Source organism: Geotrypetes seraphini, chromosome 6, assembly GCF_902459505.1.
Source record: "Geotrypetes seraphini chromosome 6, aGeoSer1.1, whole genome shotgun sequence".
Classification (NCBI taxonomy): domain Eukaryota; kingdom Metazoa; phylum Chordata; class Amphibia; order Gymnophiona; family Dermophiidae; genus Geotrypetes; species Geotrypetes seraphini.
The window spans coordinates 41,679,472-41,694,040 of record NC_047089.1 but is presented as its reverse complement, the minus strand read 5'-3'; the positions used below and the strand labels follow the sequence as shown (position 1 = coordinate 41,694,040).

The window sequence follows — 14,569 nt, the reverse complement described above, 5'->3', positions numbered from 1 at the left end:
AGGAATTTGGTGAACGAGGACTGTTTAGGTTTTGAGACGGTATCAGTCACTGAAGGTTCCTCGTCCGTGGAGGAAGCGTCTTCCTTGGTACCATGTGGGGATTCTTCCCATAAGTCTGGGTCCCTGATGTCGGGGTGCGCACGGCGGGACATCGGTGTGGAGGGCTCGGCATGCCGAGTTTTGGAGAGAGACTTGCCAGAGCGTACCGAGGCGGTACCAGGTGAGGAAGACCGGTGCCATACCTGGTACCGAGGAGGATCGGCATCAGAGCGGGTTTGTACCGTAGGTTGGGAAAGATGTGGCTCAGCCGAGAGGACCAGCATGGAAGTGTTGAGCGGTACCGAGGGGGTCGACACCGATGGAACAGTGCGAGGCTCGGACCGGTCCCGTACCGGAAGGTGCGGTGCCAGCAACACCGGCAACAGTTGTTGGAGCTGTTGTTGCAGCTGCTCCTGTAACTGTGTTTGGAGTATGGCCGCGATGCGGTCGTCCAGGGGAGGCACCGGTACCGCTTTTTTCTTCTTCGGTACCATAGGTGCCGCTCTACGCTCCGGCGATGAGGAGGCCGATGACGAGGCACTCACCTATATCGGAGTGGAGCGTTTGCGGGGTCGATGCGGTGCCGGGGTTGCCGGTGTCGCAACCATGGCAGGAGGGGCGCTCAAGGGAAGTGGAAGGCTTCTTAGCCGGCTTACCTGGGGCCAGCGACCCCGAAGAAGGATCCGGTGGAGTCGAAGTAGTCGGTGTCGACTTTTGCGGTGCCGTCGACGTCGTGGCAGATTCCATGGCAGATCTGGTACCGAATAGAATATTTTGCTGGATCTGCCTATTTTTTAAGGTGCGCTTTTTAAGCGTAGCATAGCGGGTGCAGGTGTCCGCCCGATGCTCTGGACCCAAGCACTGCAGGCACCAATTGTGCGGGTCGGTAAGAGAGATCGGGCGTGCACACCGCTGGCACTTCTTAAAGCCCGGTTGAGGGGGCATGAAGGGAAACACGGCCTCCGCAAAATCAAAGTCGGAGGCCTGTATGGTGGCAACAGGCCCCGCCGGGGACGGCCTGAAAAATAAAGAAAATCCGACAATTTTTTTTTTGAAAATAAAAAGGAAAGTAACCCGAAGGGGAAAAAAGAGAAAAACAACGAAAAATTACGCGAGTGGGAAGGCAGGATTGATTTTTCAACGGCCGTTGAAAACACATGTGTCTTCTTCGCTCCGCGGAAACGAAGAAACTGGGGACCACGCTCTCCTCCGTCGAGCGGGAAGGCACCCGCGCATGCGCGGTGCGGTCAACTAGAACTTTCTAGTTAAAAGTGTCCGTACCAGGGCTCCATCGGTGACGTCACCCATGCGTTAAGAATATGCTGCCTGCTTGTCCTGGGATAACAACCATCTCATTTGGAATAGGATTCTAGACAGTAGCAAGATGTAAATGTGTGAATTGAGGACCAAGTAGCTGCTTTACACAATTCATCAATAGGAGTGGAACATAAGAAAGCTGTAGATGTAGCTATAGCTCGGACCTTGTGTACTGTAATGCGTCCCTCGAGCTATAGCCCAGCCTGAGCATAGAAGGAAAAATAGGCTGCTAGCCATATTGAAATAGTTCTTTTGGGTACAGGTCAGCCCAATTTGTTAGGATCAAAGGAGATAAACAGTTAAGGTGAAATCCTGTGTGGCTTAGTTCTTTGTATGTAATAAATCAAGGCAAGCTTACAGTACAATGTACAAAGAGCTGTTTCTCCAGGATGAGAATGAGGCTTTGGGAAGAAAACTGGAAGCATGATGGATTGATTTAAGTGAAATTCCGTGACTACTTTTGGAAGGAATTTAGGATGGGTCTGGAGAACCATTTTGTCATGATGAAATACTGTGTAGGGTGGTTCAGAAACAAATGCTTGAAGCTCACTCACTCTAGAGGCAGAAGTGATAGAGATCAAGAAGAGCACTTTCCAAGTGAGAAACTTAAGATGAGTAGCTTAAGTGGAGGTCTGGTGTTGAAAAGACCTCTCATAAATCTGGAAACATATGAATGAGTGGCCAGAGGTTTATTGTTGACAGGAACATGAAAAGCACTAATGCCGATCAAAGTGGTTTTCAGACCAGAATTGGATAAGTGGAGAAGATAATCTAACACTGAAGGAAGAGAAGAGGAGGAAGCATCTTGGTGATGGAGGGTACACCACAAATTAAAGCATATCCACTTTTGTTGATAGAATTGATGAGTAGAAGGTTTTCTGGAAGCAGCTATAATGGCTTTTACTGAGTCAAAAAGATTAAAATTTGCTGAAGTCAGACTGAGAGGTATGAAGCTGTCAGGTGCAGAGATTGTAGATTGAGATGTAAGAGAGATCCTTGACTCTGCAGAGATAGAAAGATTTGTAAAGAAATTGGATCCTTGGTACTCAGCTGAAGTAGAAGGGAAAACCAAGGCTGTCTGGGCCAACGAGGGTCTATCAGGATAATGGTGGATGATTTGCACTTGAGCTTGACTAAGGTCTTGAGAATGAAAGGGATTGGCAAATGCATTGAGGAATTTGTTTGTCCAATCCAGAAGAAATGTGTCTGCTTCAAGACGACGAGGAGAGCGTTGTCTGGAGCAGAATTGAGGCAATTTGTGATTGAGGAGTCTGAGGAGTCCCCCATAACAAGATGTGGCGCAGTACTTTGGAGTTGAGTCCACTTGTGTGGTTCTAGAAATCAACTAAGCTCGTCGGCTAGAGTATTTAGTTTGCCTTGCACATATGACTTTGAGAAATATGTTTCAAGCAATTGCCCAGTTCCAAATGTGCTCTGCCTTTTGACAAAGGAGAAAACCTATTCCTCCTTGCTTGTCAATTGTCTGTGTGAACAATAAGAACTTGGCTGGAAAGACTCTCTTGAAAGGTTGTTAGAGCATTTCGAATTGCTCGGAGCTCTAATATAGAATGTCTTCTCTTGGGCAGACCAACAGCCCTGTGTTCTGAGACTGTCTAGGTGAGCCCTCCAAGCATACATAGACGCATCTGTGGTGAGTACTTTTTGATGTGAAGGGATGTGAAACAGCAGACCCCGGAAAGATCTGACAGATCCATCCACCACTGAAGGTACGAGGAAGAGGTGAGGCAACTGAGATCTTTTGAGATAAGGGAACGAGAGCTTGAAACCATTGAGCTGACCACTGAGCTAATCTGAGATGAAGTCTTGCGAAGGGGGTAACATGAACTGTGGATGCTATGTGACCTACGAGTTGCATCATCTGTCTCACTGAGATGGTTTGTAGAGTGGAGACAAGATTGCAAAGATGAAACAAAGTGTCTTATCTTTGTTGAGGTAGAAATGCCTGTAGATGTATGGTGTGAAGTAGGGCCCCTTTGAATGGCAGTAGTTGAGAGGGTTGACGCTGCAACTTTGGGAAGTTGACTTCGAGACTTTGAACCCCAGAAGTTGAAGAAAAGTTATCATCAACTGTGTTGCCATGTGTACTCTTGAGGGATGTAGCTTTTATCAGCCAGTCATGGAAACACTTGAAACCCGTGAGTATGTAGGGTTGCTGCCACGACCACTAGGTATTTGGGGAATACTCTTAGAGAAGAATCTAGATCGAATGGCAGTACTTTGCATTGTAAATATTGATGAACTATCCGAAAAATGCAGAAATTTTCTGTAATCAGGATGTATGGATATGTGCATTTAGGCCTCTTTGAGGTCTAGAGAGAATAGCCAGTTGTTTCATTCTAAAAGAGGGTATTGTGTCCCTAAAGATAGCATGTGAAACTGCTCTTTGACTAGATATTTGCTTAAATCGTGGAGGTTGAGAATTGGATGATCTTAATGAGGATGCACAACCTGAAGGAGACATAGCCTGCACTGAAGGAGAGTGCTGACGTTGACTGTTTGGTCTGCATTGAGGGGCTTGATGCTGTAGAGACCTGTGATGCTCGATGGAAAGAGGATGGCTTCTTAGAAGGCTTCCCCGATGCTGGAATGATGTCTAATGTCGATGCCTATGATTTCTCTCCAGAGTCCATTGTCGAGCCTGCTGGATGTGATGACCCTTTAATGAACGTTTCTGCAAGGTGGAACAATGCATAAAGGTAAGTGATGTTCAGGGACAAAACACTGCAAACACCAACTATGCGGGTCAGTGATTGAGATAGGGTGCTGACACTGACTGCACTTCTTAAAACCACTTGATGGTTTCGACATGGACAGAAAAATCTCAGCAGTAAAGAGGAGAAAAGATTGCCGAGGCAGAAAAGCAGAGGGCCGAAGGCCCAACTGAGGTAAAACGGAAAAAGGATATTTTTCTCTTTTTTTAAACCGACTGAAGATAGAAATTAATAAGAAATACAATAGGTGATAAAAAGCCAAAAGAAGTACTGTACGTTGATGGGAAGGCAACGCGCGCTGGACAGCCCAGAACAAAAGCACTTCTTCACTCCACGGAAAACAAAGAAGTGAGGTACCACGAGCTAGCGTCGGGTGGGAAGGCACTTGCACATGGGTGGTGTGGGCAGTTGCAAATTTTCTAAAAGATTTAAAGTCACAATACACTTTCACTATTGTCCGTTCTGGGCTCCGTGAATGACATCACCCACATGTGAGACTATGCTGCCTGCATGTACTAGGATAACACACTTTCTGAGTTGGCTTGCAGAAGAAAAAACTGAAGAGGGAGCTGTTCTCCACTGCAGAGTTTTAAAGTGATACACTTCTGCAGATTTGTGACTAATGGGAAGTAAGTTACTGTACAGAATACTATATCTTTGCTACTGAAAGATGCACTAATTTTGGAAAATGTTTTAGTTGACCTTGCTACTGTAAGATTAATATGCTGAACTCTAATCTTACAGTGAAATGAGAAATTGTCTTAACATACTTATTATACAGATCCCCCACCATAACTTTCTTTTGGACTTTAAATATGTTAGTTGAACGAGAATGTTTTATACCTCTTGGAAAATCTATTTCAATATCTAAAACCGGTTCATATGGAACATCAGGCAAGGCTGTGATTGCATGATTCTTCATATCACAAAATTCCAAGGAGATGGTCTCTCTTTCAGCTGTAACTATAATTTGAAACAAAACAAATATTTGTTTATCAAGTTACTGCATACATCTTAAATTGAGAAAAAAATATTTTGAATGTAAACTTTTTTTTTTTTTTTAAACTTAATTCTGTATCACAAATGCTAAATAAAATAGAGATGTTATTCTTGGTAACAATCATTTTGAAGTGGAAGAAATTCTATTCTAGTAGTTTTAAGAAAAAGAGCAAAACAATGTTCTGAAATTTCATAGTTGCATTCTTATTAATTCCTATGTATGCTTTATAAAGAATTACTTCAACATAGCGTACTGTAAACATCTGTACTTTCAGCTTTCTCTTCCACTTTTTCCTCTTCTTCACTTATCTCTGCCATAATCAACAGGTCAGCTTGTAGGGGATCTGAGGATATTTTAGTCTTCATCTCTTCTACTGCTTCAGCCGCCTTTTCATTACTATCCAATGTGGTAGGCAGAAACACTGGAACTGGCACCTAAATTAAATAGGAAGTTTCACTTAATGCACACTTGACATTTAATTTGCTTCTTAACATGAGAAACTATGTGCTACTTCAATTAAACTAAACTAAACTAAACCTTAGGTTTGTATACCGCATCATCTCAACATTCGCAGAGCTCGACACGGTTAACAAGAATTAGGGTGGAAAGGAACTCCAGTGGAGGGAAAGATGAAGAGGAAATTTAGAGGACTAGAGTAAACAGAGAGGGAGGAAGAGTTACATTTTTGAGAATAACCAGGTTTTCAGATGTTTACGGAAGAGTTGGAGGGAGTTCAGATTCCTATGTGGGGAGGTAAGGTTGTTCCAGAGCTCAGTGATTCTAAAAGGGAGGGACGAACCTAGTTTTCCTACAAGGGAGATGCCTTTTAGAGAGGGAAAGGAAAGTTTCAGTTTTTGGGTGGATCTGGTGGAATTGGGGTGAGAGGAGTTCCAAGAAAGAGGAATAAAGGGGGGGGAGGATGCCGTGTAGGATCTTGAAAGTAAGGCAAGCACATTTGAAGTGGACTCTGGAGATTTTTGGAAGCCAGTGGAGCTTGGACAAAAGCGGTGAGACGTGGTCGAATTTGCTTTTTGCGAAGATAAGCTTAGCAGCGGCATTCTGAATCCGCTGGAGTCTTTGAAGGTTTTTCTTTGTTAGGCTTAGGTAGCTAGAGTTGCAATAGTCCAGTCTGGAAAGGATGGTGGATTGGACAAGAACGGCAAAGTGTTTTTGATGGAAACAGGTTCTCACTTTCCTTAGCATATGAAGGCTGAAGAAACATTTTTTTATTAGGGAGTTGAGGTGATCATTGAAGGAAAGTGTAGAGTCAATGATGACTCCCAGAATTTTACTTGAGTATTCAAGATGCAGAGTGGGGCCAGAGGACAGAGGGATGGAGGTGGACAGTTGGTCCAATTTTGGGCCGAGCCAGAGAAGTTTTGTTTTGGATTCGTTCAGTTTCATCTGCACAGTGTGGGCCCAGGATTGAAGGTTTGAAATACATGAGGATATGTTCGTAGAGAGGTTGGTGAGGTTCCGGTCGGTCTCAAGGGATTCGGTGCTGAAGTTGGGACAGAAGCCGTATTGGTAGGGTAGCAGAATGGTGAATTTTTCAAGGTAGGAAGATAGTTGAGTGGATATGATGGATTCTAGCATCTTGGTAAGGAGAGGAATGTTTGCTATTGGACGGTAGCTGGATGGTGTAGAGGGGTCTAGATCAGGTTTTTTCAGTAGTGGGGTTAAGGAGATATGGCCCATTTCTGGGGAGAATAGGCCCGAATGGAGGGCGGAATTTATGAGAATGGTAAGAGATGAGATGCCCTGAGGGGAAGTGTTCTCATAAAGGTAGGTGGGGAATGGATCTAAGGTACAATTGCAGGATTTCAGTTTGAGGCAGAGATTATGGACCAGGGATTCAGAGACAACTTCGAAGGAAGATCAGGATCTGTCAGCTGGGATAGGGTAGGAGTCTGTAAGGATAGGGTTGGGGTCGAATGGAATCAGAGATTTGTAAGAGATTGCAGTGGAGACCTTATTGCTGAAGAATTTTGCCAGAGACTTGGCTGAGGGGGAGGAGGGGAGGATGGAGGCATTTTTGGAGGTTAAGGAACGCCAGATGTTATATAATGTGCTACTCTGGTTGTTGGATTTGGAGATTTTGTCACCATAGAAGTTTTTCCTTGCTTTTTTTAGAACAGTATTGTAGAATTTAATATTGACCCTCCAGGAGTGTCTGTCTGTAGGGGATTTAGATTTTTTCCATTTTCGTTCCAGAGCTCGGCATTTCTGTTTCAGTTCTCTGTGGTATGGGAGGTACCAAGGGGCCTTGCGGGAAGAGATGTTTTTAGTGGAGAGAAGGGCGAGGGAATGGTAGATGGACTCGGAGAGGGCAACCCAGTTTTGTCAGTTTGTTTCTGGTTCTGCAGGTTTAGGGATGGGGGAGAATTTGTCATGAAAATTGGTTCAGAACAGATTGCTCGAGATTTTTTTGCGGAAGGTAATAGAATTTGAGGTGCGGGATGGGGGCTCAAAATGTGACATGAAGATTGGGAGGCAGAAAGCCCCTAGGAAGTGGTCGGACCAGGGAACTATTTTCCAGCGAATGCCAGTGGTTGAGGTTTTGTGAGTAGTGAGATCCAGAAAACTGATGAGTTCTAGTGTGTGGCCTTTTTCGTGGGTAGGGAAGAGAGTGGGAGGGGGAAAGCCTAAAGAGGAGAGGAAGCTATTAAATTTGGATGCGTCCTTGCTGGTGACATTGTCAAGGTGGAGATTGATGTCTCCGATGATCAGTAATCTTTGAAAGTTGAGGAAGGCGTTTGTTATGGTTTCAAAGACGAGTTCGGAGGAATTGTTCCAAGGGATAGGTGAGCGGTATAGGAGCAGGATACCCAGTGGATGAGGGTGGTATTCATCGTTAACTGAGGCTAGCATGTATTCTAGTGAGGAGAGGCTGCCCTTTTCAAGGAGCTGGACATCGAAGAATGATTTGAAAAGGAGAGCCAGGCCGCCTCCTTTTCGGTTAGTTCTGGGAGAGAAGAGGCCTTGGTAGCCGTGGGAGCAAAGTTCGTTTTGAGTAAATTGGTCATCTTTTGTGATCCAGGATTCTGTGATGAATAGGAATCCGGGGTCTGAATCCTCGAGTAGGTCTTTCAAGATTTGAATCTTATTACAAGCGGATCTGGCATTACAATAAAGTGTCGGGACTGGGGTGAGAGAATCAGAGGCAGGGTCGGAGAGAGTGGAAGCGGGGACAGGTTTTAGAGAGGCGTGGTTGACTTTATGAGGGTTTTTATAGGATGTGTGGTGTTTGGAGCGTATCAGCATGGGAATTCTAAGGCCAGGGCAGGTACTGCGGGCATTTGCAGGGTCGAGGAGGTTGGGGGAAGGGGGTGTCAGGCAGGGGGAGAGTTTGAGAAAAGAGCAGAGTAGGAGAAGGAGCCAAGAAGGCGGCTTCATGATGAGAGTTGGGGGACCTATGGGCTAGACGGGCCTATTTGGGGCGTGTGAGAGTAAGTTAAAGATAGAGGAGCGGCTAGATAATGACGTACTATGTATCGGTACAAACGATATTAGAATAAACTAGTAGAGCGTTTCTAAATTGGAAAAATTCTGAAATTGATCTAGTGGAAGGGGAGTGAAGATAATCCGGCTATTGATTCAGTGCTCAAATTAGCATAGACTGTTAGATACAATAGGCATTTAAAAGATTATTTAAGAATCGACAACAGTTATCAAATATTAAGAAACAGTAAGCATTTAACAAATTATAAGATTCAACAAGTATTTAACACAATTTTTTGTTTGCTTTTGCCTATTATATATATATATTTTTTTTTTGAGGGCTAGTAATTATTATTACTATTTGTGTTGCAAGAATTAGGTATTAAAGATTTATTTTATTTTGAGCTTGATGATAGTGCATCAGAAAAAGTTTAAATTAAACAAATGTCTCTGATTTTAAGGAAAATATCACACAACCTGTTTTAGCTATTCTGATAACATTTTGGGCCTCTTTTACGAAGCCGTTTAGCTCTCAAGAATTATACACACGTCAAGGGCCCACAACTCGATATCCCAGATAGATTACATATTGACCTCAGTGTCTCTTTTTTCACGTCTTCTTAAAGCTACAATCAGCCCCATTGTGGTCTCTGATCACATTATATGCTCAATAGAATTTGATTATCTTTAGCTCATGAGGGCACCACTAGATGGAGGTTCCCTTCCTTTTTAATGCAAGATAAGCATTTTCACACCTATTTGCAATCGTGATATGAAGAATATGCCCTTCATAATGAACAACATAAGGACAACCCCACCTTGTTTTTGGACACCCTTAAGGGATATCATCCAATATATGATTACTACAGACTGGCAAATAGCTCTGGGAATCATACACCTAGAAAAGCAATTATGGAAAGCTAAATACAGTGGAACCTTGGTTTACGAGCATAATTCATTCCAGAAGCATGCTCGTAAACTAAGTTACTCGTATATCAAAGCGAGTTTCCCCATAGGAATGAATGGAAACTCGTTTTGATTTGTTCTACCTCCTCCCCCTCCCCCCCAAGGCTACCGGCGCTTTTCCATCACCCCCTCCCCCCCGCTCTAACTGGCATCGCATCCCCCGAACTAGCATCGCAACCCCCCCCCCCCACCGAGAACCACATCGCACTCACATGCTGGAAGCGGCATCCACCCTCCCTCCCTCCCAAACATGCTCCTTACTCCATCAGCTGCTTGTGCGAATGAAAGAAAGCTCCCTCTTCTTGCCTGGGCTGGGCCTTGAGCATTTGCACATGCTCAAGGCCTTCTGGCTTTCGTTCTCTCGGAGAGAACGAGATCTCTAAAAAGGAATCCGATAACCATCTGTTCACTGTTTTAAAATACATGGGTATTTTGAGCTGTTTTTTAGGGCCATCCTGTAACCCTGTAACCAGATCCAGTAGTTTCTGTATTAGTGAATGGCTGGGCGAATCAGACCTTCCCTGTACAATGGGGCACACATCAGGGCTGCCTACTCTCTCCCTTGCTCTTCTTCTTATATTTGGAGCCTTTGCTCTATACTATATTGAAAGATGGAGATGTGCATAGTATAGTGGTGGGAGGATGACAGGTGAAGGACCTGGCTTTCGCCAATGATGTACTATTAGTCCTATCAAATGTACAGCCTTCTTTGACAGCTTTATTAGGGCTGGTGGATGAGTTTGGCTTTTATTCGGGATTTAAGTTTAATACTAAATCTGTTGTCCTCCCATTAGATCCCACCGTTCCTGCCGCTTGGTAGGGCCCTTTTCTCTTAAGATGGGCAGAGGGAGTGATCTCTCCCAGCTATATACACTTATCATTACCTGCTTACGTTTCATGGACCAGAGGCTGCCTGGAGGGCTTATCCCTTCTCCGGCAAGATTGCATTGAACAACATGTTGCTATTGCTCTATTTACGGTATCTCTTTCAAATACTGCCTTTAACACTTATGTTCTGAACACACAAAAGTATAATTCGGCCATAAATAAATATTTGTGGAATGGTAAGAAACCAAGGCTGGCATATAGAGTAGTTGCATCCCTGGGGGACAGGAGAGGGCTAGGTCTCCTCAATTATCAATTATTCACAGTAGCATACCATCTTTGTCATATAAATGATTGGTTTAGGGATCTTTCTACCTTCTCTTTCACCTCGGCGGAGACATTATTACTACATCCCTTCCACTTTAGTGCCTTGTTTCATACGCCCCGGAAATATTTTCAATCTCTTTTCTAGGCCTACCCGATTTACTCTGCTATGCGATTGGCCTGAAGATGGTTATGTTCACTGTTAAAGACTCGATTTAATTCTTCACCTCTGCTGCCCATACAGGGTAACACTGCCTTTGAATCGGGATGGACTTCTAGAGTATTCCAACATTGGAGGGTCCGAGGCATCTGCTACCTCCACCAAGTGGACACAAGATTGCATAGTTAAAGCAAGGTATTTTGTCTTTGTTAGGGTAGAAAAGCTCTTAGAAAGAGTTGTGTTGAGCACGACTCCTATGAACTCTCCAACACTTGAGAGGGTTGAAGATGAGACTTGGAAAATTGACTTTGAAAGTTAGAAGCTGGAGAAGGGTTAGTCGCCTGTGTAGCTGAGGAGACTGCTTGAAGTGACGCAGCTTTTATCAACCAATCATCTATTTATTTATTATTTACTAGTGTTTAAGCCCGTTACATTAACGGGTGCTAGAATATATGCCTGTCTGTCTTTCTTTATTTATGTCTCTCTCCCTGCTCCTGTCTCTTTCTTCCTTTCTTTCTGTCTCTCTCCCTCCTGCTATTTTTCTCTCTCTCTCCCTGGCACCCTTTGTCTGTCTGTCTGTCTCTCTGGTCCCCTGTCTGTCTTTATTTCTGTCTGTCTCTCTTCCTGGCCTCCTTTGTCTGTCTGTATTTCTTTCTGTCTCTCCTCTCCCCCCCACTTTCCTTTGCAGAAGCAGCAGCGGTATTTCTCTTCCCCTCCAGGTCCCTGTGAAATAGTAGCAGCATTTCCCACCCCCCACTCCCTTCTCCCCCCCTCACTTTCCTTTGCAGAAGCAGCAGCGGTATTTCCCTTCCCCTCCAGGTCCCTGTGAAGCAATTCCCTTCTCTTACCGTGAGCTATCCTGCTCCGTTTGGCCCCTCCCTTCTCTTAATGCGATCTGGCCTGCTCCGTTCGGCCCCTCCCCCTTCTCTTCCCGCGGGCTGGCCTGCTGCGGCCGAAGGTTTTTGTTTCAAGTTTTAAAAGTGCCGGCGGCGGCTCCTCTCACGCTGCTGATCCTCCTGTAAAGAGCAGCCTGCGATGGTGGCCGGCTTTAGCGAACCTCACAGGCCGCTCTCCAGCCTCGGTAGCACGTTCCCTCTGACGCACGGGATCGCGTCAGAGGGAACGTGCTACCGAGTTGGAGAGCGGCCTGCGAGGTTCGCTAAAGCCGGCCACCATCGCAGGCTGCTCTTTACAGGAAGATCAGCAACAGCGGCGGCAGTGGCGAGTGAGGGCCGAGGTGTGTTCCCTGCCGAGGACACGGGCAGGGAGAGAGCTTGCCTGGCTTCCAGGGTGAGTGAGGGCGGGAAGAAGGGAGTGGCCAGAATGTTTCCTGCCGCTGGATTGGCTGCCACGGATCACACACCACAGCGGCAGGCAACACGAAATCCTAAGTGCGCATGTGCGCTTAGGGTTTTATTATATAGGATACACCATTTATAGCCTAAGTGGTTTACATTCAGGTACTCAAGCATTTTTCTCTTTCTGTCCTGGTGGGCTCACATTCTATCTAATGTACCTGGGGAAATGGGGGATTAAGTGACTTGCTCCACACTCACAAACACAAAAGGACTGTAATAATCAAAAATCACAAATACCCTTAGTGCAAATCCTGTTCTCAAAAAGAGATTTCACTTTTAACTCCTTTATAATAGCATAATTTTAAACCTCTTCCTAAGGCTCAATAATGCACTGTAGACTTAAAACTCAAAAAGCCACTACTGTGCTTCAGGAATCTTGTAAAGGGGGAGAAAAAGCCTCAGACTCATGTCTGCTGTTAATTTTATAAGAAGTCAGACTACTATTAGAGTTCTCTCATCGGCATAAAAACCCCCTTGCCCAGGGTCACAAGGAACAGCATGGAATTTGAACACATAACCTCAGGGTGCTGAGGCTGTAGCTCTAACTACTGTACCACACATTTCCCAGATAATATAGATGAGGAAACACTTGAAACCCATGTGTATGCAGGGTTGCTGCTACCACTACTAGGCATTTTATGAATTCGCTTGGAGATAAAGGCCAAATAGTAGAACTTTATATTGAAGATGATGATGACCTACATGAAACTGAAGGAATTTTCTGTGGTCCTGATGTATGGGAATGTGTGTGTAGGCCTCTGAGGTCTAGAGAGAACAGACAATTCTTTTGTTATAAAAGTGAGTATAGAGTTCCTAGAGATAGCATGCAAAACTTTTTTAAAAAAAATTTAGATATTTGTTGAGAGCTCAGAGATTGAGAATGGGACGAAGACCTCCCATCTTCTTTGGGATTAGAAAACACCTGGAATACCCCTTTCGATTTCCTGAAGAAGGGATGTCTGTAGAGATGTGAAAGAGGATTCTCTTGGAGGGTTGTTGGAGGAATGGTGATGAAATGAAGAAAGTAACCCTCTTGTATGACTTAAGAGAACTCGCATGTCCATTGTAATGAAAGTCCAGCATTAATTTAACAAAAGGAGTCAGCCTCCGATGGACTGGGGAAGTGGCTGAGTTGGAGGAATGGCGACTATGCTCTCTAGAAGCATGTCAAGACCAAGATGATTTTTGTGGCTGAGGCTTTTGAGACATTTTTGTTTTTTGTCTCTTCGGTGGCAGAGGTTTAAAAGAGGACAAAGTTGCTGGATAACACTTCTTATAGGAAGAATAAGTAGGTTTCTGGGAAGAATTAGATAGTTCAGTCTTAGATTTAGACCTCGCTAAGGTAGCCCTGCTCTGTTCATGTCAAGTAAATTTTTGCATACAATCCTCAACTATCTCCAAATAGCTCTTCACCAAGACAGGGAATATTTGCTAAATGATCTTGTACATTAATGTCAAGGTCAAAGACACAAAGCCATGTGAGATGTCTCATGGCAACAGACATAGCCGATGCACTAGATGTCACGTCAAATGCACTGAAAGCTGATCTAGCCATAAATTTTCTGGTTTGAAGGAGGCTATGGGTATTTTCTTGAAACTCCGGTAGTCAGATCAAATAGAATATATTGCTCAAAATCACCCTGTTTCTTTATGAGTTGTTTAACATAGAATGACAACAAAATTATAGATGAGAACTCCTTAGAGTTCTGGAAAAGTTAACACCCAAACTTATCCATGGTGCAGCCTTCATGACATGATGGTGCAGTAGCATACACTTTTGTGCTGGATGATTTTTTAAGAGTGGATTCAACCAGCAAAGACTGGTGCTGCAACTGTGGCTTATCAAAGCCTGGATACAATTGCATTCTGTACAAAGAGTCTATTTTTCTTGGAGCTAAGGGATGGGAGAGAGGAGTTTCCCAGTTCTTGAACATGGTAAAATTATGTTCTTACCTGATAATTTTCTTTCCTTTATAAGCAGCAGATGAATCCAGAGACTAGTGGGTATAGCTCACATCGACCAGCAGGTGGAGATAGAGACACTGATTAACAGTTGGCTTTAAAGCCTGGTGTTCTTCCTGTTGATTCAGTTATGCCTTTGCCCAAGCATCCCGAGACTGGAGAATGAGCATCTTCAAAACTTCATTCCAGTAATACATGTGTAATTTAGAAATGCAACCATACAATTACCAACATTACCCCAACTGAAATCTGCAAACTAATACCGACAGAAAGGCCACTAGGGTGGGGCTCTGGATTCATCTGCTGCTTATAAAGGAAAGAAAATTATCAGGTAAGAACATAATTTTACCTTCCTTAGCAAAGCAGCAGATGAATCCAGAGACTAGTGGGATGTAGCAAAGCCAATTCAAACTGGGTGGGAAGCCAATGCCGCCTCCGCAATCAC

At 44.3% G+C, this 14,569-nt stretch overlaps 1 protein-coding gene across 1 annotated transcript in view; it reads right to left on the bottom strand.

Moving 5' to 3' along the window:
* The window catches only part of ZMYM2 (zinc finger MYM-type containing 2), a 537,976-nt gene that overhangs the window by 115,833 nt on the left and 407,574 nt on the right, over positions 1–14,569 (bottom strand). The window contains 2 exon segments of the mRNA XM_033950396.1: positions 4,932–5,051; positions 5,342–5,522. Of these exon segments, the coding sequence (XP_033806287.1) occupies positions 4,932–5,051; positions 5,342–5,522 (301 nt within the window).